The sequence below is a fragment of the Cynocephalus volans genome, chromosome 12 (genome assembly GCF_027409185.1).
Source record: "Cynocephalus volans isolate mCynVol1 chromosome 12, mCynVol1.pri, whole genome shotgun sequence".
Lineage (NCBI taxonomy): Eukaryota > Metazoa > Chordata > Mammalia > Dermoptera > Cynocephalidae > Cynocephalus > Cynocephalus volans.
Window position 1 is genome coordinate 7,378,453 of NC_084471.1, and position 21,535 is coordinate 7,399,987.

The following is a 21,535-nucleotide window of genomic DNA, read 5'->3' on the forward strand; positions in this document are numbered from 1 at the left end:
CTTCCACATGTTCGGGGCCAGGTATGATAACGGGATTTTCAAAAGTGCAGCGCCTGCCAGGGCACCATGACCATGACCCTGCCCCCGCCCCCGTGGCTCACAACAGCCGAGCAGGCTGGTCTTATCTTCTGTCACCTTTGAGGGAGCCAGCGGGCCAGGAGAGATGACCCCTGCCCTTGCTCACAGGCCTTTCCCAGGAGGCCAGGAGAGACCCCCACCCCCAAGGGTCCCCCCTTCTGAACCGTTCCTGACCAGGCCAGAGAAGCGCGGAGGCTGACACGCAGGCTCCCACGGAGGAAGGATGTTTGAAAGGTTGGAAAATACATCTTGTTGCTCCCTCCACCCCTGCTTCTCAAGTAATATATTTTTTCCTTTCTCAGGTGACTGTGTACACAGCAAAAGCTGTCACGGTGCACCCAGATTGTTATTGTGATAAGGGGGGCACCCCAGGAAGATGTTTCCACGGCAGGTTTTATATTATAGCTAGTACTTAAGATATGCAAATTTATCTTCGCAAATCATGCAAAACATTACACTTGGCAGGAGTTCTGTGCTCAGACAATGCAGATTTCTCCATGGAGGTGCAAGGGAGCCGCGCAGGAAGAACGTCACCCAGGCATCTGTCCAGGCTCTGTCCTGGGTCAGCCGGCAGCCCGCCCCCACAGCTCAGGAGAGGGCTTTGGTGGCAACTGAGTTTTTCTCGCAGGTAGGGCCAGCTTCGTGGATATGCAACCAGGGCAGCTGCACGGAGCTCAGCCCTCAGAAGTGCCCTGCACTTGGGTTTAATGCTTCGCGCTCGCCCTCTTGAGATTCTTAATTGTATCTTTGAATCTTTGTTTTGTAAGTGAAGTCCACTGGGACAATAGAGCATGCGCTGGGGGCTTGGAACCTTGACTGTGGGCCGTCCCACCTCCTGCCTCCCTGGGAGGGGTTCTTGGCTGCCCACGTCCTGTTGCCGGCACCCCAGCACCACCAGCCTCCTCCTCCCCACCTGCGACCTGTGACCCCTGCCCCCTCTACTCAGGGTGGTGACAGGGTCACATCAGCAGGGGAGGCCTGTGTTCTGCTGCTGCTTTGTGCCTGGCAGGGGCCCCTTGCCCACTCCCACTTCAAATGCCAAGTGTGAGGCCCTCGGGGGTCCCTGTCCACTGGGGGTCAGGGTGGCAGGCCCACGGAAAGGAGTCACTCCCCACCCCAGCCAGAGCCTGCAACTTCATTTGGCACCAGGCCCCACAAATGCCATAGCTGGTCCTGTTTGCAGGGGAGCCAGGAGGCCCCGTCCCGCAGCAGCCACTGCCTGAGCCTCCCCTCCCGTTTCCCTGTTCTATCTCTTAGAAACCTAAGCCTGCCTTCCTTGAGTACACTCCCTATCATCCCCCCACCCAATTTTCACAGGGTCTATCCAAACCCCTCACTTAGACCTTCCAGAGGTGCCCATCTGTTTCTCTCTGCCCATCCCAAGGGGTGTGTGCCATTTACTTGGGTAACATGCACAAGGAGAACAGATGTATCCAGATGTTTTGAGGGCTGATGGATGCATGGAGTCGATGCTGATACCCAGAGATCCAAAGTTCTGCCTAGGCCCCTGGCAGAGAACGGGTGTGAGAAGGCAGGGGATTGATGGGGTCCAGGTCCAAGCCATCTTTCCATGTGGCCATGGGGTCCATGGACCCACTCCATGATCATTTCTAGGTTCCCAAATACATCACCGCACCGTGCTGGTTCCTTGGCTACAGGTAGGAACCATTGCAGTAGGAAAGGCCAAGAGAAGGCCCCTGAACCACCCCCTCCCAGCCCAACAACAATAGTAAATCAAAACCAGTGCTGCTTCCCAAGGCGTGTGGTGGGGTTAGAGACACTCTCAAAGACTCAAAGGCAGAGGTCCCCAATGTACCTCCATTCATTTCACACACATGGTCCCCATGAAAACTGGATGATCACAGTGGGTGACAGTAGGCCACCAAAACCTTGACCAAGTCATAGTCCAGTTGTAGCCACTGTGCCAAATGTGATATCTTTACTCGAGCAGATTAACAGTTTTAAACATGAGGCAAGTGGCTGGCGACCTGGCAAGTGTGTTCTTTTCCAAACCCGTAGAACGGAGGAACAAAATCAGCCTGCATCACACAAGGTGGTCAATAGCACACATTAACAGCTTTGACCCGGAACTGTGCTTATTCTCTCACTGTCACAGTGTGGTCCAGAGGCATGGACTCGGGACGTTCTGCAGAACAGCACACCAGCCCATGGTACTGACGACATCATGTTCGTCAGACATGAGCAGTAAGAAGTGGCAAGCTCTCCAGACACCTGGGTAAAGCACATGCACCCTGGAGACGGGGAGATGCTTGTAGAATCCGCGAAGATTCAGGAGTCAGCCACAGCAGTGCAGGTTTTAGGCGTCCAGAGATACGGGGTGATATGTCCTGAATTGTGTCCCCCATAATCCATACGTTGAAGCCCTGATCCCCTGGGTATCTGTTTTTGGAGATAATTAAGGTTAAACGAGGTCCTAAGGGTGGGACTCTAATCCACTAGAACTGGTGTATCATTAGAAGAGCAAGAGACACCTGAGCTCTTTCTATGCCCACAGAGGAAAGGCTGCGTCCACGTGAGGACACGGCAGGAAGGCAAGCTAGGAGGAGGGGCCTCACAGGAAAAGAGGCTGCACAAGAAACTGATCCTACTGGCACCTTGATCTTGGACTTGCAGCCTCCAGAACGTGAGAGAACAAATGTCTGTTGTTTAAGCTGCCCAGCCATTTCGTTACAGCCACCTGGGCGTGCCAGGACCTTCCCTCTAATGTAAAGGACAACTTGGGGCACCACACACCCCTGCCACTCAGAAGGGAGCACGGCACTGGTGAGGCCTCTGTGGGTTTTGGAGGCAGCATGCTCTTTGCTCTTCCTCGGGGCCCCAGGCCTGCCTTGCCTGCCACTCACTGGGCCCCAAGCATGCAAGGCCTGATGGGTTCAGCATTTTTTCTGGGATCAGATGAACCTTCCGAAGTGCACCGGATAACGGGGTCTAATCCCACAACTTGGAGATCTTTGCAGTCCACGCCTTTGATGGGAGGTGGACCTGAGGGCCCCAGAGTGCCTAAGGCCTAAGGAGTGTGACAAGACCCACCCCCCTCCCCCCAGGTAGTCAGGCAGGTTGAGGCCCAGTGGAAGGTGTGGGTGGCATCAGGGGAGAGTTGGGTGGAGTCCCCATCACAGAGCCTGTCACCTCTATGAGTGTATACAGGGATCTGGGAAGTGGGTCTCCTGGAAGATAAAAACCTGTGAATCTGGTCCCCGTGGAGGTTCAAGGATCAGCTCCATGAGCCAAATTGTGAGAAAGAGCAGCTGGGAACTGGGTGCTCTGAGAGTAGAGAGCAGAGGGGCAGGGGCAGGGGCAGCTGCCTGACCTGCCCGCTGGACTTCCATGGGTGATGGGAGGGCTATCAGGGCCCCCATCATGTTTTGTCCCCTCGTGCCATGGGGACACCTCAGGAAAGAAGGCTGTAAGTGTGAGAGCCCAGAGTGCTGAGCAACTGAGAGCTGAGGCATGAGGCATCAGGCTCTTTTGCTGCAAGACAGCCCTCTCCACCGGTGCAACACCGCAGACAAACCAGAGCCATCTACACTGAAGCCAGCAGGAGCATGTGGTTTGACAGCTGCTGCATCTCAGCGGGGCCCTTGGCACCCCGGTGCTCTAAAGCAGCACCTACAATGTGACTGCACTACCTGTGGGGCAGCCACAGTGGGTCCCTGCCCCTGCCCAGGAGCACTGCTAGGGCTTCCACCAAACTGAGCAGTTCCTCATGACCTATGGGTAGGCCAGGGCCCAGAACGGGTTGTTATAGGCACCTGTAAGGCCCTGGTGGAGGGGACTCTTGGTGGGAGTAGAGGGGCAGGTTACAGGTGGGGCCAGTATGAGGACAGAGAGGGTCATGGAGAGGTTGGCATGTCATGCTCTGCCCCAGGCTGCTGCTCCTGCCCTCTGCACACCTCCTGGCTTCACTTAATGACCCATGTTTGTCTCTGTTTTTATCCACTGGGCCACTGGACACCTCCCCTCGTGTATCCCAAGGTCACCTCCAGTTCACGAGTCCCAGACAAACTCCACGTCCCTCCTCAAACCTGTTCTTCCTGCTGCTGTGCTCACCTTCCATGCCTGGCAGCCAACATCCACTGCCATCCTTGGCTCTACTTTGCCCTTGCCCCATATCCATCCCTCACCAATCCTACCTCCTAAACCTGTCACCACCACCACCACTTCCCTTGTCCAAGCCATGCCCACGGGAGGTGCTCGGTGAGTGTTTGTGGAGTGGACAGATGGATGGGCCACTGGGTGGGTCAGTGGATGGATGGATGGATAGATCGATGGATGGATGGATGGAGGGGGGGTGAGTGGATGGATGGATGGATGGATGGATGGATAAATGGGTGGATGAGTGGACGGATGGATGGATGGATGGGCCAATGGGTGGGTCAGTGAATGGATAGATGGATAGATGGGTAGATGGATGGATGGATGGATCAATGGGTGGGTGAGTGGATGGATGGATGGAAGGATGGATGGGTGGTTGAGTGGATGGATGGATGGATGGATCAATGGGTGGTTGAGTGGATGGATGGATGGAAGGATGGATGGATGGTTGAGTGGATGGATGGATGGATGGATCAATGGGTGGGTGAGTGTATAGATGGAAGGATGGATGGATGGTTGAGTGGATGGATGGACGGATGGATCAATGGGTGGGTGAGTGGACAGATGGATGGATGAACAGACAGATGGATGGGTGAAAATGGCAGGACTTCTGCAGCTTGGGGAACTTTGAGACTGCAGTCATTATACCTGCCAGTGCTTTTCTTAGCAGCACCTGGACCCTTTGATGAGTACTGGGTTGAACACGCCACTTCCAGGAAGCGTCCAGAGCTAAAGCCATCTTGAGGTATTTTGTTTGGGAAATCAGGCAGTCAAGGTATTTGAACACAAAGGAGCACAGACTGGCCGTGCCACTACCTCTGAGATCCCTCCACCCCAAGGGAAGCTGAAGCAATTGGAGGAATGCCAGTCACTGCCACGTGGAGGGTCTTTGACCTCCAAACTCTGTCTAGGGTGCCGCTCTTCCCCTATGTGCCCCCACACAACACGCAGACACGCACCGAAGAGGTGCAGCATGGACTTCTCTTTCTTTGTACAAAGACTTTATTGTCTGACATGCTTGACAAAAAAAAATTACAGCCACAATCAAGTGATGCCAAGATGATTGATAAGCACGCCGTCATCTTTCATACCTCAAGGACTTTTAATGAATTTTCTCTTAAAGTAACAGCTGCCTTCATAACTTTTCTTTTCCACATAAAAATACACCATATTCTGAAGACACCTTAGGAAAAAAAATTTTTTTAAGTTTATAGTTCTTGGTCCACATAGAAATTGAGCAGAGATGGCACTGAAAGGGCCATATGTTTTCTCTACCCCACACACATCATGCTTCAGAGCATCCCGAGAAATTCTGTAAACATCCCAGCCACCAGGAATCACTTCGGCCAAGTGGGATTCCTGAAGCCCTATACCCCATGGAGCACAGTGGCCTTGGCCCACACGGTGCCGCTGCAAGGCTCCCTGGGACGGTGTCTCACCCTGTGGTGAGCCCGGCTCACTCACGAGCAGGGAAGGAATCACAGTCTCCCAGGACACTGAGATGCTGGGCTCCGAGTTCAGGACTCCTGAGAACTCACTCGAGGGGCTCTCTGTGGGAAACGAACCAGAGCTGGGTTTGAACAGGACCCTTCAAAAAAATTTTAAAAAGAGCCTTGCACCACACATTGCTTTGTAGGGACAGAATTTTGGGTGGTGGCAAGTGAGGGCTGAGAAGCCAGAGACCAAAGTTCAAATCGTGCCTCTGCCCCTTCTGTGCTGTGCACCCTCAGGCAAGTGATCTCATGTCTCTGGCTTCGATGGCCTCATCTCTAAAATGGGACCACAGTACCTACCCTGCAGGACCACATAAGGATGGAATGAGACTGTATCTGCAAAAGGGTTTGTTGAAGGCTGGTTCCCAGGGCTGGAGCCAGAGAAAGGGGGTGAGGCCCTCCTCTCAGGTACACAGTTTAAAGGTGCAAAACCCTCCGTAATCAGAACAAATCGCACCCTTTTAATGCAATGTTGTTAGAAATCAAAACGAATGCAAAAAATAAATCCATGATGAACAAAAGATCAACATGTTAAATAAAGACAGAATCTGACCCTGAACTTGCCCAACCCTCACTCACCCTGATCCAGGCCCTGCTGGTTCCTCTCCCTCAGAGATTACGCCCAACCCCTCCTCCCACCACCAGGCCTAATTCAAAGAAGAAAAATAAGCTGTCCAAGGGGGAGCCACTGGAGCCCACGCCCACCCCAGCACTGTGCCCCCTCCCATTAATGGGTTGCTGGAGCTGGGGCTGTAAGGATTGGACCCTTTAGGCTTCTTCAGCTGTGCACAAGCCAGGCAGACGCCAGTGGTGCAAGGGAGATCGCACCGGTGCAATGGAAGCTCGTTGCAGAACAGTAATGAGAAATACAGGACCCACTTCATTAAATAAAGAAGGGGTGTGTGCGTACATGCACACACACATGCACACACATGGGTGCACACATGTGACAGGGCTGCTGCAGCCTCGGCCTGCAGACCCTCGTGGTTGTTGAGTTCTGCAGAGCAGGCAGTCCCTGTGGGACCACGGTTGTCCCACTATGACTCGGAACCCTCCAGCTGGTCCTGGGTACTCACGTAGCTCATTCTGTAGTTCCAATGCCCAAATCCAGGCTCCAAGTGAATGCCTGGGACACTCAGGCCATTGTTCAAGTCAGCAAAAATTCCCACAGGTGAAAAAGGGGGAGCAACGTGAGGCAAACCACTCGTGGGTCTGGCCAGGTGCAGTCTGAATTCCTGAGACGTCCCTGAACTCTCCCCTGGAGAGCCGCCACCGCCAGCAGACCTGTCTCCTCTCTGGCCTGGGAGGAGAGGAAGGACTGGCTGCGCCCAGACTACAAAACCTCCCACTCCTCCCAACCCTGAGGCTCACAGCCACACAGACTCTCCATTAGAGGGAGATTTTGTACAAGAACTTCTAAAACTCATCCAAGAGCAGTGGCTTCCCAAACCAAGAGGGCGTCCAACTGAGACAAATGAAGACTCGGTCATTTCCCAGCAACACAGGGCCATGAGCACGGCAGGTCTGTGTAACAAGGTATGCATGGGATGTACACACAGAAAACAGTAATGGATGCAGAACCCCTGACAGGGACGAGCAGGGTACCAGCTTCAAGTGACAGAATACTGAAGAGTCAAAGGTGATTTTCTGCATTCCAAGGCCTCAGCCCATCTGCTGGGCCAGTCCCTGTGGCCGAACAGGTCATCTGGGTCATTCTGCATGAAAGGAAGGGTGGCTGGGGGTCTGTGCTCCCAGCCAAGCATACGTCTGACGCAGGCGGGCAGGGCTGGGGTAGTGGGGAGCAGTCAGGAGTTCCGGGGTGTGGGAAGGTCGATGACTATGGGCGGGTTCACAGGCTGGTAGTTCACAGTGCACACGGACGCATTCACATAGGTAGTCGTCCCATCCGCCATGACACCATACCCTAGAAAGTAAGCACACGCCTGTCAGGCCAGGCCCTGGAGCTGTGAGGGTGGTCTGGTGAGTGTGGTAGTTGGAGGGTATTCAGCCTCAGTGAATGTGTCTGAGGCAAGCTACTGGAACTTTCAAACTCAGTCTCTTCACCTGTACAATGGAGATGATAATGACAGACACTATTTCCAAGCCTGCTGTAAAGATCAGATGAGATAAGCATCCATGTACAGTGCTCAGCCCACTGCCTGGCACGAGGGAAGCACACAGTGAGTCATCATCAACGACACCCTCATCACCACCATCACCATGTCCACCATCATCACCATAGTCATTATCACCACCACCATCACCATCATCACCATCACCATCATCACCATCATCACCACCACTATCACCATCATCACCACCATCATCACCACCATTATCACCATCATCATCATGATCATCATGATCACCACCATCACCACCATCATCATCATCACCATCACCATCATCACCACCATTATCACCATCATCATCATCACCACCATCACCATCATCACTGTCATCACCGTCATCATCACCATCACCATCATCACCGTCATCATCACCACCATCACCATCATCATCACCACCATTATCACCATCATCATCATCACCACCATCATCACCACCATTATCATCATCATCATGATCATCATGATCATTACCACCATCACCACCATCATCACCATCATCATCATCACCATCACCATCACCACCACCATTATCACCATCACCATCATCACCACCATCACCATCATCATCACCATCACCATCATCATCACCGTCATCACCACCATCACCACCATCATCATGATCATCATGATCATTATCACCATCACTGTCATCCTCACCATCATCACCATCACCATCATCATCACCATCACCATCACCATTATCATCACCATCACCATCACCATCATCACCATCATCACTACCACCATTATCACCACCACCATTATCACCATCATCACCATCACCATCACCATCATCATCACCATCATCACCATCACCACCATCATCACCACCATCATCACCATCATCATGATCATCATGATCATTATCACCATCACTGTCATCCTCACCATCATCACCATCACCATCACCATCACCATCACCATCACCATCATCACCACCACCATCACCATCATCATCACCACCGTCATCACCATCATCACCACCATCATCACCATCATCATGATCATCATGATCATTATCACCATCACCGTCATCCTCACCATCATCACCATCACCATCACCACCACCATTATCACCATCACCATCATCATTATCATCACCATCACCATCACCATCACCATGACTATCATAATCACCATTATCATAAACACCATCATCATCATCACCATCAGCATCATTGTTATCATCATGTCATCACAATCACCATCATTATCATCATTGTCATGTGTTTTCTTCTCTGCCCCCATCATGCCCTCTTCCCACCACCTCTACTTGTTAGAATCCCCTTCATCCATCAGCTCAGATCACCTCCAAACCAGAAGGGACATTTCCCCTCCCATGTGCAGGTTACCTGCTCTTTGGAGCTCCATTCTGCCTGTATGATTGCACTGCACACCACAGGAAATGGCAGCATTATTATCCCACAGCATGTGAGCTATCCACCTCTTCCATGACCTCTCATATTCCACCTTTAATTATTCATCTGCCGCCCAGGAATCTGTGAGCTCCTCCAGGGTCAGGTAAGGTCTGATCTCTCCTGCCCCTTGACCATGAGCTGCAGAGGCCCTCAGGGAACGGTCTGAGGCTCGTTTGCTTCTGAGCTACAAAATGATCTGATGGTGACCGGGTGCCTGTGGAGGCTCAGGGGCCAACCACAGACAGAGAGGTCCAGGAGACTGGGAGATGCCTACAGGGGAAACCAAGTCAGCCCCCATGCCCCATAGCAGTTAATGTGCTTCCTGGCAGGGGTGGAACAGGGAGGCCTTGGACAGGCACAACAAACGTTCAAAAGGAACGAAAAGACGTCTGAGCCAAACTGGTGAAATCAGGCTCCGGTGAGGATGCCTTAGGTCTAACAAGGAAAGCCCATATGTGGCAACAGGCCAGGGTGTGGCAGTGCGATTAGGACTGGAGCCAACATCACCCCTCACCATCATGGTGCCTTGCCCACTGCCCGCCATGCAAAGTGTACACCCTCCAACCACGTGGCCGCAACCCCCAGGACAGGGTCAGGGTGCCATGTCTGTGTGTAGTGGGAGGCAGGGCTCACACACACCGCTAGAGCCTCTCAAGCAGGCAATTCCTTCACATTTATTAATCACCTACCAGACCCTGGTGATATCAGCAACAAGACAGGGCTGCCAGCCTTAAGCAATTCATAGTGTACCCACCAAATCTCAGTGTGCCCACCAAATCTCATGCATCTTCTGTGTCACAGTCCAAATGCGCCCTCCTCAGGAAAGCCCCCGCCCATTTCCTGCAGACTTCACAGACTAGAGGCACGGCAGGGTTGCACAGCTCGGAGGAAGCCAAAACTACCACCTCAGTTCCCTGAGATTTTGCATTCATCTTTCTACTGTTAAACATTTTAGCAGTAGCTGATTGATAGCCAGGGAGTGCATAAAGCACTGGCCGAAGAGATCAGGGAGGAGGTGACTCGGGCTGAAGGGAGATGGCCCTTCTGAAGAGCCAGTTAGGAGCCCTTGCACGTGAGGTCCCCCCAGCTGACCTTCGTGGATGTGGCCAAAGACATGCAGCCGCGGCTGGACGCGCCTTTGCACCGTGTTGAGCAGTTCCACGCAGCCCACCCGCTGCATCTTCTTGGGGACCCAGTCCAGGAAGCCTGTGTTGGGGAGATAACAGGGGGGCAGTGACAGGGTCAGGGGGGTCAGCCGTCCACCTCTCACAGCCCAGGCGGCAGCTTCTGCAGCCTTGGAGAGACTCGGGGGTCCTGGACTCACGGGCCTGGGTGCAGCTTCCCCACCTCCTGGAGCAAGCTCTCCGAAACCCTGCCCTGCACAGCCTCAGGGATGGACCGAGAACTGCCCCCTCACCTGTGCCTCTATCGGGCTGCACCAGGGCCTCCATGTACAAGCCTCACCTCGGCCACACACTCGGGGCAGGGACCCAATAACCGTTAGTGCCCCCAGACCATTCACACTTGAGGGGGCATCCACCCACTGCAGAGATAAGCAAACGAAGGCCCGAGGGGAGCCCCCAACACACAGCCTGGGAGCAAGATCTCCACGTCGGAAACTTTCTAAACAAATGCCATGGAATCATGCACGTGAACTTCTGCAGTCACTGCAGCATGCTCACGTGGCCGCTGCCGTGTCTGCTCTGCTGCCAGCTCCCGGAGCGAGCTGCATATGGTGGCTGCTTATTATCCTCACATGGCTACACAGACGCAGAACAACAGATCACTCTGAGTGAACAGTGAGGGCTCATCTCGGCCCTCTCCGTTTGGGTGGGAGAAACAGGTCTCTGCAGCTGCTAGGAAGGGGATGGGGGACCTCGGACGCAAAGAACCAGGCAGGCTGCAACAGATGCTGATTTGAAAACAGGAGAGAGAGACAGGGACAGAGAGAGACGAGGGATGAGGAGGAGGGGAAAGCAGAGAAGAGAGGGGGGAAGTAGGCGGGGAATGGGCTTGGAACAGACACCTAGGTTTAAGTCCCAGGCTCTGCTGCCTGCTGGCTGTGTGACCTTGGACAAGTTACTTAACCTCTCTGTGCCTCCATTTCACCCAACAGCTAGAGCCGCTGGGCTGGGCACTGGGATCCCACCATGCATAAGGCTGGCACACCCAGGCACGCCTGAAACGGGAGCCGCGTGCTGCACGCGTAGTGGCTGGGGTGGGCATCCAGAGAGAAGGAAGTCAAATGATACTAGGTTCGGAGGGATGGAGAGATGGATGGATGGAAGGGAGGAGGGAAAGAAAGGGGAGAAAAGAGGGAAGGACAGCAGGAGGGAGGGTGGGGGGATATAAGGCAGGAAGAGAGGGAGCAAGGGAGGTGGTGGGGAGGGAGGGCAGCAGAAAAGCCTCCTGTAAGTGACCAGTGATGTGGAATGTTGAAGGGAACTTGTCCAGTGGTCTGGAGGCTTTGGCTGGGATGACACAGTCTGGTCACAGTCTCGCTGTGCTGCCTGCACGCGGCAGAGCCCTGGGCCTGCAGCGTCCCCTCTCTGAAAATGGGGACAGCAAAGCCTTCCTTTCGTGGATTCTGTGGGGAAGGAGGGGCGCCCGAGGGCATGGGCTGGGTGGTGGCACACAGTAGGTGAGCAGGACTTTCCTCCTGAACAGGTGTGTGAGCCTGTGCCTCTCAAGCTGGTCTGGGCCTCTGGGACGCCCTGTCCTCCCTGCTCCCTGCCTCCCCGAAACAGACTCTGATGTCACCTGCTCTGTAAGCCTCCCTCCAAGTTTCCCTCACCCTGAACATGTCCCTCTGGGCTTGGCCATTCCTGAACCCTCTACCCTGCAGCCTGCGAGCCCCTCCAGGCGAGCACCATGTGGGGTTAGCCCCTGGTCCAGCATCGCCCGGCACAAGGGCCAGCCCCAAGCCCTGCAGGAGCCATGGCGGTTTTGGTGGAGGTGGCAGTGGGAGCAAGAGGCTGGTCTGGGTCAGACTGCCAGGAGTTTTAAGTTCATGCTGAGGAACGAGGGAGCCATGGAACGTTGTAGAGAGGTGACATGGCATATATGATGGCACGCTGAATTCCCTCCTAATGACATGAGGGGAGTAGACTGGAAGGGATAAGACTCAGGGTTGAGGGACCAGTGAGAGGCCACAGCGGTCACTGGAGAAGACATGGGCCTGGGCTAAGGTGGGGTCAGCAGTGGCAGAGAGAAGAGGGAGGAGCTGGGAGTCAGTCTGGAGGTAGAACTGAAGAAACAGGCTGGTGGCAGGATGTGGGTGAGAGGAGGGGGAGGGGAGAACTGAGAAAGTCGCCAGTGGGGGGCGGGAAGTGGTCAGCAGGCAAGTGATGACCTCAGCTGGACCAGGGGAGGGTCGGGGGGCGGACAGGAGACCTTGCGAGGTGGATCCACAGGTCCTGGGCCTGTTAGGATGGGGGGCTGAGGGAGCAGGAACCCCAGGTTTCTGACAGGGTGAGAGGTGCCCCGATGGTGCCCTGTGACAAGGGTCCTGGTGGTATTCAGCACTAGGACTCAGGGCTGGAGAGTCAAGGGCCTGAGATCCAGTTGTGCCACATGTCAAATGGGCAGATGATTCTGACCTCCCCGTGCTGTTGTGAGGAGTCCAGAGGGAACAAGGAAAGCCCCAAGCACACAGTACGTGCTCAGGAAATAAGGGGGCCATGGGCGACTTGTCACCAATGCCCCAGCAAGTTGGACTCAGAACAGAGCCCGTCCAGGGCTCCCTCGACGGCCAGGCTGAGCTCAGTTCACAGGCCAGGCCAGCCCCCACCCCCACACCCACGCCCCAGCCCAGGCCGGCCAGCCCAGGCGGCGACAGCAGATTCTTACCCAGTGGCGGTCCGTGCGTTATCAGGATGTCTATGCCTTCGGGAATGAGGTTCCATTTCTCGAGCAGGGCTTGGCCTCGAGGGAGGTTAAAACCCCAGCCATAAAACCAGGGCTGCCTACGGGAGAAGAGCAGCAGCTCAGTGTGGGGCGACCACAGGGCAGGGGAGGCGGACCAGCTCGGCACCTGGACACTCAATCCAGGACTTGGACCAGGACACTGACCAGCTGGTGGGCTGTGGAGTCACCAGGTAATTCTATTCCCTGTTCCCTCTTGCTTATCTGTAGTTTCTATTTTTCTATGATGAATAAGTATTATTTACATAACCAAAAAGATGAAAGCTAAAAAATATATATTAGGTCCTTCCCAAAACCCTTCTTGCTTCAAGCCTTTCTAAGGAAATCCACAAAGAACAGTCTCCACTAACCCCACCCCACCCCTGGGAAAAAGCTCGGAGCCCCAATCAAGACAGAGTGGATTCCAGGGAGGAAGCTCCCAGCCAGGGAGCCCATGCAAGGCTGAGCCCATCCCCAGCTCTAAGGGCAGGGCCAGATGGACCTGGGCCATTAACATAATCCCAACCTGTGCCCAGCCCAGACCATCAATGCAAATCAGCCCCCTCATTGGTTCCATGGTGAGCACGTGACCTAGATTCTCCCAACTGGAGAGAGTCTCAGACATTTCTTTCCACGATGAGAAAAGAAGATACTCTCATTGCACAAAGACCTTCCAGCTTCTAGCCTGGGGAGCTGTCAGCAACTATGAAGCTGTCCCAAAGGGAGAGGGAGAGCTGGGGCACGTGGCGAGAGGAGACAGCAGATCTAACTGAAGCAGGCACGACGGCACCTCAGCGCTTCTCCGCTACGTGGGCCAAAATAAAGCCATTTGAATTGGGTTTTCAGTCATTCACAACAAAAGCATCAGAATCATTCCGTAGGCTGAAGTCACTATAGGATTCCACATGAACAGAGACCTTTAGCATGTACATGGTCATCTCCACCACCCCCACCGTCACCACTGCTGTTGTCTGAATGTTTGTGTCCTCCCAAAGTTCCTGTGTTGAAATTCTAATCCACTGGGTGACGGTATTAGGAGGCAGGCATTTGGGAGGTGACTAGATCATGAGGCCACACCCTGGCTGTAAACTCAGTGGTTCTACCCTGTTGGCAGCCACTCGATGCACCTCCTTGGAATCCCGTGGGTTCCACGGAACACCATTGGAGAACCCTGACCCCTGCTGAACCTCAGTCTTCTAGTCCAGAACCTGCCAGGGTGGGCCTAAGTCAGGGTTTTCAGCCAGGGGTGTCAGCCATCCCAAGCTGGCAGGTTCTGGACTAGAAGACTGAGGTTCGGCGAGGGAAGCGAGGTGCTCAGGGTCCCACAGTGAACCGGTGGAGAAGTCATTTTCAAAACAGATCTGATGCCCCCCTCCCTCTCCACACTCGCCATCCCTGGCCTTCGAGCCTGCAGTGCCTTCTCCTGGGACATGGGCTTGCAAAGGAGGAGAATGGGGTACCACGCTGGTCACGTGGGGTCAAAGGTCCTTTCACTGTTTCAGATACCAGCTGCTATGTTTGAAGGTGTCCCCCAAAGTTCATGCGTTAGAGACTTAATCCCCAACGCAACAGTGATCAGTGGCAGGACCTTGAAAAGGTGATTAGGTCATGAGAGCTCTGCCCTCATAAATGGATTAATGCTGCAGCATGGGAGCGGGCTTGCTATGGTGGGAGTGGGTTCCTGATAAAAGGATGAGTTCAGCCCCCTTCCGCTTGCTCTCTCTAGCACCCTCCTGCCCTTCCACCTGCGCCACGGGATGACGTGGCAAGAAGGTCCTTGACAGATGCTGGCACCTTGATATTAGACTTCCCAGCCTCCAGAACTGTGAGAAATCAGTTCTTTTCTTTATAAACTACCCAGCCTGTGGTATTCTATTATAGCAACACAAAACAGACCCAAGAGAAGGGCAAATAAATGTTTAATAAATGGTGGTGAGTGAGAGAGGACTGAACTAGTGAATAATTAACAGGACGCTCAACAAGAATTTACCTGTTGCCCTGGGATTGCAGCCAGAACTTCAAAGCTGAAACTGATCCCTCTCATTCAAAAGACAGACCCCAGGTAGCCTTTGGGAGACCTGACTAAAGTGGGCAGAACACACCAAGCCACCATCTCCCCAAGTCTCTACCAGCCTAAGCTCTTGGCCCCAAGGAACGGAGCTGTGGCTCCTGCCTGGTTCTTGGGGGAGGCCAGGCAAGGGGGTTCCCCACACCAGCTATGAGTGGGCTCCAGGAGAGCCCCTTGTACAGATGGGGGACCAGGGGGTGTGAGAGGAAAGAGAGAGTATGAGGGGTGGGGATAGAGGGCTGCCTGCCTGCACCCCCAGGTTTCAGTTTCTCCAAGGGATCCCCACTCCCAGGAAGTGCCCAGCAAGTGAGGAAGCCAGGCGGCCAGGACTGGGGAATGGACGTTGGGTGGGCAGCACCAGGGACAGGGGCAGTCCCATCAGGGGGCACCTCCCCCCCCAGACATACCCACAGAGGCCTGCCCTTGCACATCTGCAGAAAGCTAAGGGTCCTCTTTAAGGAAAACGTACCACCACCCCCCACCCACACACATGATTTTACACCCAGTTTCGAGGAACTCTTGAGTCAGACCTGGGTTAGAACGGTCCAGCTCTTACTACCTATATGACCCTGGGTGAGAGACTTAACTTCCCTCTATGCCCCAAGTCTCCTGTCTGTAAAAAGGGGATAATAATACTATCTGTGTCAATAGAGCTGCTGAAAGGATTAAATCAGTTAATCCACGTAAAGTGCTTAAAATAGTGCCTGGTTCGCTGTAAGTACTCGACCCGCTGCAGCTGCCACCGTCATCCCCATCACCTCCAACACCACCTTCATCACCTCCACCGTCACCAACACCAACATCGCCTGCACCGTCACCAACACCACCAGCACCACCATTGTCACCGTCATCAGCACAACCACCATCACCACCATCACCACCACGATCACCTCTGCCACCACCACCGTGACACCCACTATCACTGTGATCATCACGGACCCCTCCTGAGACCCACCCACACAGCCTGGATGAAAAACCTTGGCCCAGGGCAGGGTCTTTCAAACTGCATGCTGACGGTTGGCAAGAGTATTAAAGAAAAAAAAAAAAATAGAAAATATCAGAGTACATCAGAGTAGGAAAGAGACATTTTAGTTAGATATATTTATATTTAAATAGACACCCACTGCCGTGTGTACTGAGTCACAACGTGAAATGCCCTCCCACCGCGGTTCTCACCAGAGGCCCCCGAGGCTGCTCCAGCTCTAACCTGCTGAGCTCCCGGCTCTGCAGTTTCTGAAGCCTCGGTCCTGGGCACACTCAGAGCCCGCCTGGCTGAGCGGGGCAGGTGGGGTGAGCGGGTGGGAGCTGCAGGGAAGGCCGCAGCAGCTGGGAAGCCACCCCTGGTCCTCCCTAGAGTCCCCAGCCCCGCCAGCCAACGGGAAAAGAAGCAATGTGTTTCTGGCACTGCCTTACACACACAGGCTCCATTTTTCAAAAATCTAATCAAATATTTACAAGATGGGACGACACCTCATCGGTATGAAGAGAAGGCGTCTGCTAGTCCCACCTATTCCCACCCCCCACCCTCACCCCATGAGCCCCTGCAGGGGACAGTTTTTTGAAAGAGATTCTCAGAAACTTATCAGAGACTCGTGAGCCCCCAGGAGCCAGCCCCTGGCAGCCTCTGCCTGTCCCACCTGCCCCTCACCCAGCAGCAAGGAGGCTTCCTCTGGGGGTGACAGTTTCCGATGTGCTTCTTGGAAGCACATGACCTTGAATCTTGGGAAGATGGAATCCACTCTGCTCTTGAGGAGGAGAGAGGTCACTCCACTTCCCAGGGTCACGCAGCAGGTCCTGGGCAGAGCAGGGAGGAGAATCAGGTCTCAACAGGACGGCTGGTCTGGAGCTGTTCCTGTTGTCCCTCCTGCCTCCTTCCCCACCCCCACATCCCATCCCACCCCCACCCCCACCCCCACTCATGAGAATATCCCCAGGGGCACAGGAGAGCCGGCCTTGCCTGCAGGGTCTGCAGGACGTGAGGGCAGCTGATGCCACAGCATTAGTCCTGGAGGGTCGGGAGGCTGCCTCGTCCCCTCCAATGGATGGAAAGGGCACTGACGTGGGCATCCCACATCCTGGTTCTGCTTCCAGCTGATCCATTTGCCTTTCCCCAGTCCTGGTTTCCTCCATGTAAAATGGGATAATGAAGACTTTGTCCCCCCACTGAGGTCCCCATAAGGGCAGGGGTACATTGTTGTACCCCCACTGCCTGACACAGGGGGCGGGAAGGAGGTAGGGGGGAAGGTTTGAGAGGATTCTATTGTGCCAACATGGTAAAAACGCCTTCTGAATACCCAGGAACTCTGTCGACAGGAAGAGGTGATGTTCTCGCTTTTACTAGAATATTGAAGAAGCAGGAAGAGTCAAATCTCACACGGAAACATCCCGGAGAGACATTTCTCAGGACAGTCTGCTGGCAGGAGAGAGCTGTCCTCAGGCTGGCGGCAGGGCAGGGGGGTCTCGAAGGCAGGCAGGCAGGAGCGGTGGGTGGGCAGGCGGGCAGGGGCCTGACTGGACTCTTCAGGGTGGCCTCATTCCTCCGAGGCTTTGAGTGGCCCACGGGGCCTGGACAACCTACCTCCAGCCCCTCCTAGACAACATCTGTCAAGGTGAGCTTGGCCCTGACCTGCCAGCGAGCTAGTTTGGCAGTGAAATGACCCTCTCCACGTCCAGTGAGACCCAGCATATAGGATTATCACTGTGACCAGCTGTCTGGCTCCCTGGGGGCTACCCGGTATTTCAGAGGGCCTGTCACCCTAGCAGCCCTGATCCAGCCCATCCCTTCCCAGCCCTCCCCACCATGGTCTGAGACCCTCGAGTGCCCAAGACGTGATGCTGGGTTGCTCCAAGAGCCACGGTGCCGGTTCCAGTGCACCCTGGCACCCGGTCCCAGCCTCAGCACCAGCCCTGGCCTGCCCCACCATACTGGGCACATCAAAGCCCCCAAGGAGAGCAGATGAATCAGATTTCCAACTAAGCAATGGGAGGCAGTGTTATGTCCTGAATTTCTGTCTTTCTGTTCTAAAGTAACCATTGGAATAATTTTCTTACAGAATGATAGTTGCCATGACAACCAGAGCAAATTTTCCTTTTCTGAAACAGATGTCTCATTTAGTTGAAAATTAGAATGTGAACAAACCCATGGGAAAAATTAATTCAAACTTTAACAGAGCGCTGAATACAATGTAATCTCTCAGAGCTTAACCCCTTAATGGCTTCTTTGTGCGCTTATGGTAACCTTCGAATCCAGTCTAATTAAGCCCGCTTAGCCAATAGAAATGACCTCCTCATGGCCAGCTGTCAATCGATTTCCCCGGGTTCCCTAACAGCAAACAGGGAAGGGGGGGCTACTTGCCTACAGAAAATGTCAGAAGCCCCCCAGCTCCATCTTCCACCTCCCCAGGTAAGGTGCACAGCCCAGGGGTCACTTAATTACCCTGGGGTATAGCCACCCCTGGCTGCACCCCATTTCCTGGGGCACCAGGCTCTGGGGACAGAGGAGGCCTGGGGCTGCCCCGAGCCCAGTGTGCACCCAGGCCAGGGCATGCTATCTGAGAGCAGAGGGCAGGGACCCGCCCCCAATGGCATGCCAAGGGGACGTGCACACGGACGCAGCTCCAAAGGAGCATCCACAAACAGCCAAACTCAATCCTCGCACCCACCCCAGAGAGCCAGCTGCCACCACTGCCCCCATTTCACAGATGTGGAGACTGAGGTGCAGAGAGGTCCCCAGGTGACACAGCCAGGGCTTAAGCCCAGAACACAGATTCCAGGGCTTGTGTTCTTTGCTTTCATCCCAGAATAATGAAACTATGACCAGGCATCATGCCTCGCTCTCCTCAGCACCCCGTTCTACCAGCCACTGTCACGTCTAGTAGCTCAGTCAATCCTCAGGACAAAACTGTTGGGAGCCCCACTTTTAGAGACAAGGAAATGGTGGCACAGAGAAGTCAAGCAGGGTGTCTAAGGGCACCCCGGAAGCAAGAGGGACTTGGACCAGGGTTCCAGATTCCTTCCTCCTGTGCGTAAGCCCAAGCTGATGCAAAGAGGACCTCCTGGGGTGGCCAGGTGACGGACTCCCCCTCTTCAATGGCCACTTCCTGCCTGCTCCTCTGAGTAACTCCCAAATGTCCCCTTCTACATCCCAGCCCAGCCTTGGCCCTGCCAGGGTCCCTCTGAGCTTGACTAGACAGGGAGAAAGAGGCTTCCCGCCTCTCACATGTTCCCTGCGTGTGACTCCTCTGCTCCAAAACCTTCCATGGCTCCCCGCTGCCTCCAAGACATGTCCAGACCTCATGGCCTGGCACACAGGGCCCTTGGGGTCTCCGCAGTTCACCCTTCAGACCATTGTGCTCAGATTCCCCACTGAGTTAACCACCAGTTGGCATCGACAGTCCACTTTCTGTTTCCTGAACATAGCCCGGCCTTTCCCCACCTCTAGGATTTTGCTCGTGCTGTCCCAGCAACTGCAATGCCCTTGCCAGCTCCTCCTCGTTGTCTACAACGCATTTTTCACTAAGGCCTGGCTGAGAGGCCTCCTCTTCTGGGAGTTTCCCCTGATCGCCTCCCTCCCCCTAGCACAGGCGCCCCCTTCCCACCCTGACTGCCCTCCTGTGGCTCCTCCAGGGCACGCCCAGGTCAGATCCACCCCTGAGCCCCTCGTGCCCAACATGAGACAGAGGGCTGGGCCCAGGTGGGCTTCAGGGAGGGTTTGATCAAGGTATCGGTGCATGAATAAAGGAAAGGTGAATGAAGGTGGAATGAACGAGCAGCTGCTCTCCTGGCAGGCAGGTGGGAGGAACTATGAATTAGCCCTCTCCTCTCTGCACCTTCCTGGTGGGAGCCCCACCCCAGAGCCCCTGACTGTCAGGAAGCCCAAGACCTACATCAACCACAAGGACAATAAGGGGAATGCTCGCCATCTGCTGGGTGTCCTGTTCCCTCTCACCCACCTACAAACCTGTGCAGGCAGGATTATGTGCTCATTTTACAGACGAGGCCCCAGAGGCAACCCCAGACCCAGGATGCTCACACCCCTCTGCTGCATCCCGACCCCCAGGAAGGCTCACCTCCCCTGGGGGTCATTCCCTGTCTCCCCAGGCAGCCCACTCCCCAAGGTGGGGGCCCAGAGGGTGGGGGTGCTGAGTGCCAAGAACTCTGCTGCCTGCCTCAGCCCCCACAAAAGCCCTCTGGGGGAAGAAGGGTCTCTTACAGCAGACCTACCAGGGCCAGGCATTCTCTCACCTCCTCCTCCTGATAGCCCTCTCCTCTCAGGGGTGAAAGCAGAGGCTCAGAGCAGGCAAGGACATGTCCCAGCCATGCAGCTGGTGCAGCCACCCCCAAGCTCTAAGAAGAGCCTGACCAGGCCCCTGCCCCTCCCCCAGGGCTGAACACTCTCCATCCAGACCCCTGCCCCATTTGTCCTTCTCGCCCCAGCACCTCCCCTCCCCAGAGAAGCCATGTTTTCCTGGGCCACTTTCAGGGAGCCAGCCACAGCCACACCAACATTAAAAGTGTTGAAGGTGAGGATGACACCTGTCACTGGCCCTGAGTCCCTCCGTGAACACTCCCAGCATCCCAGTAATATTGTACTCCCTTCTGCAGCAGGGGAAACCAAGGCTCAAAAATGTCAGGTCAAGCCTGGATTCCCCAAGTGAGTTCATGCCTGCAGCAAGACTGTGGTGTGCAGACTCTTCACCCCACGGGCAGTCCCCCTGTGTCTCCTGGGGACATCCCACATCTGAGCTTCCACCGTCACCTCTCTGCATCTCCCAGGCTGGTGGGCTGAGGGCAGAGACTGAGGGAGAGGGCAGCCGGGTGCCAGCTCCACTCACCTATCCCCGTGGGTGGGGCCTGACAGCTGCCCACAAGGGGGCAGGACCAGTGACGTGTCCCGAGGACTGTCAATCACACACCTTGCCGGGCTCACACCCATAAGGCAAGTCAACAGCAAGATAAGTGGAACCAAAGAACGGGGTCCTTTGTCATTCCTAGTTAACCCCCCTTCCCATGTGCAGAACTGTTCATCTTTTGTTTCACAGGAACTGCAGCAGGGAAGAGGCAGACGATTCATCCCAAACATTAATCTCATGTAGAACAGTGTGCACGTGCATGCACAGGCCTTCTACAGAGAGAGAACAGCAGTGTGAGATCCATGTTATCCAGACACATGAAAGGAAGACAAGGAAAGGAAGGGGCAAGAGGGAAATCATGCATGTGCGAGAATATGTGATCGCGAATGTGCACATGTGTGAATGTGAGAGCATGAGGGTGTGAGTGTGAATGCGTGCGTGTGTATGAATGTGTGAATGTGAAAGCATGCAAGTG

General features: G+C 54.6%; 1 protein-coding gene across 1 annotated transcript in view; it reads right to left on the reverse strand.

Moving 5' to 3' along the window:
* Window positions 1-7,492: 7,492 nt before the first annotated feature.
* MPPED1 (metallophosphoesterase domain containing 1) overlaps window positions 7,493-21,535 on the reverse strand; it is a 72,803-nt gene continuing 58,760 nt past the window's right edge. The window contains exons 4-6 of the mRNA XM_063076304.1: window positions 13,087-13,202; window positions 10,330-10,443; window positions 7,493-7,611 (exon numbers count right to left, since the gene is read on the reverse strand). Of these exons, the coding sequence (XP_062932374.1) occupies window positions 7,493-7,611; window positions 10,330-10,443; window positions 13,087-13,202 (349 nt within the window). The remainder of the gene's footprint in view (window positions 7,612-10,329; window positions 10,444-13,086; window positions 13,203-21,535) is intronic.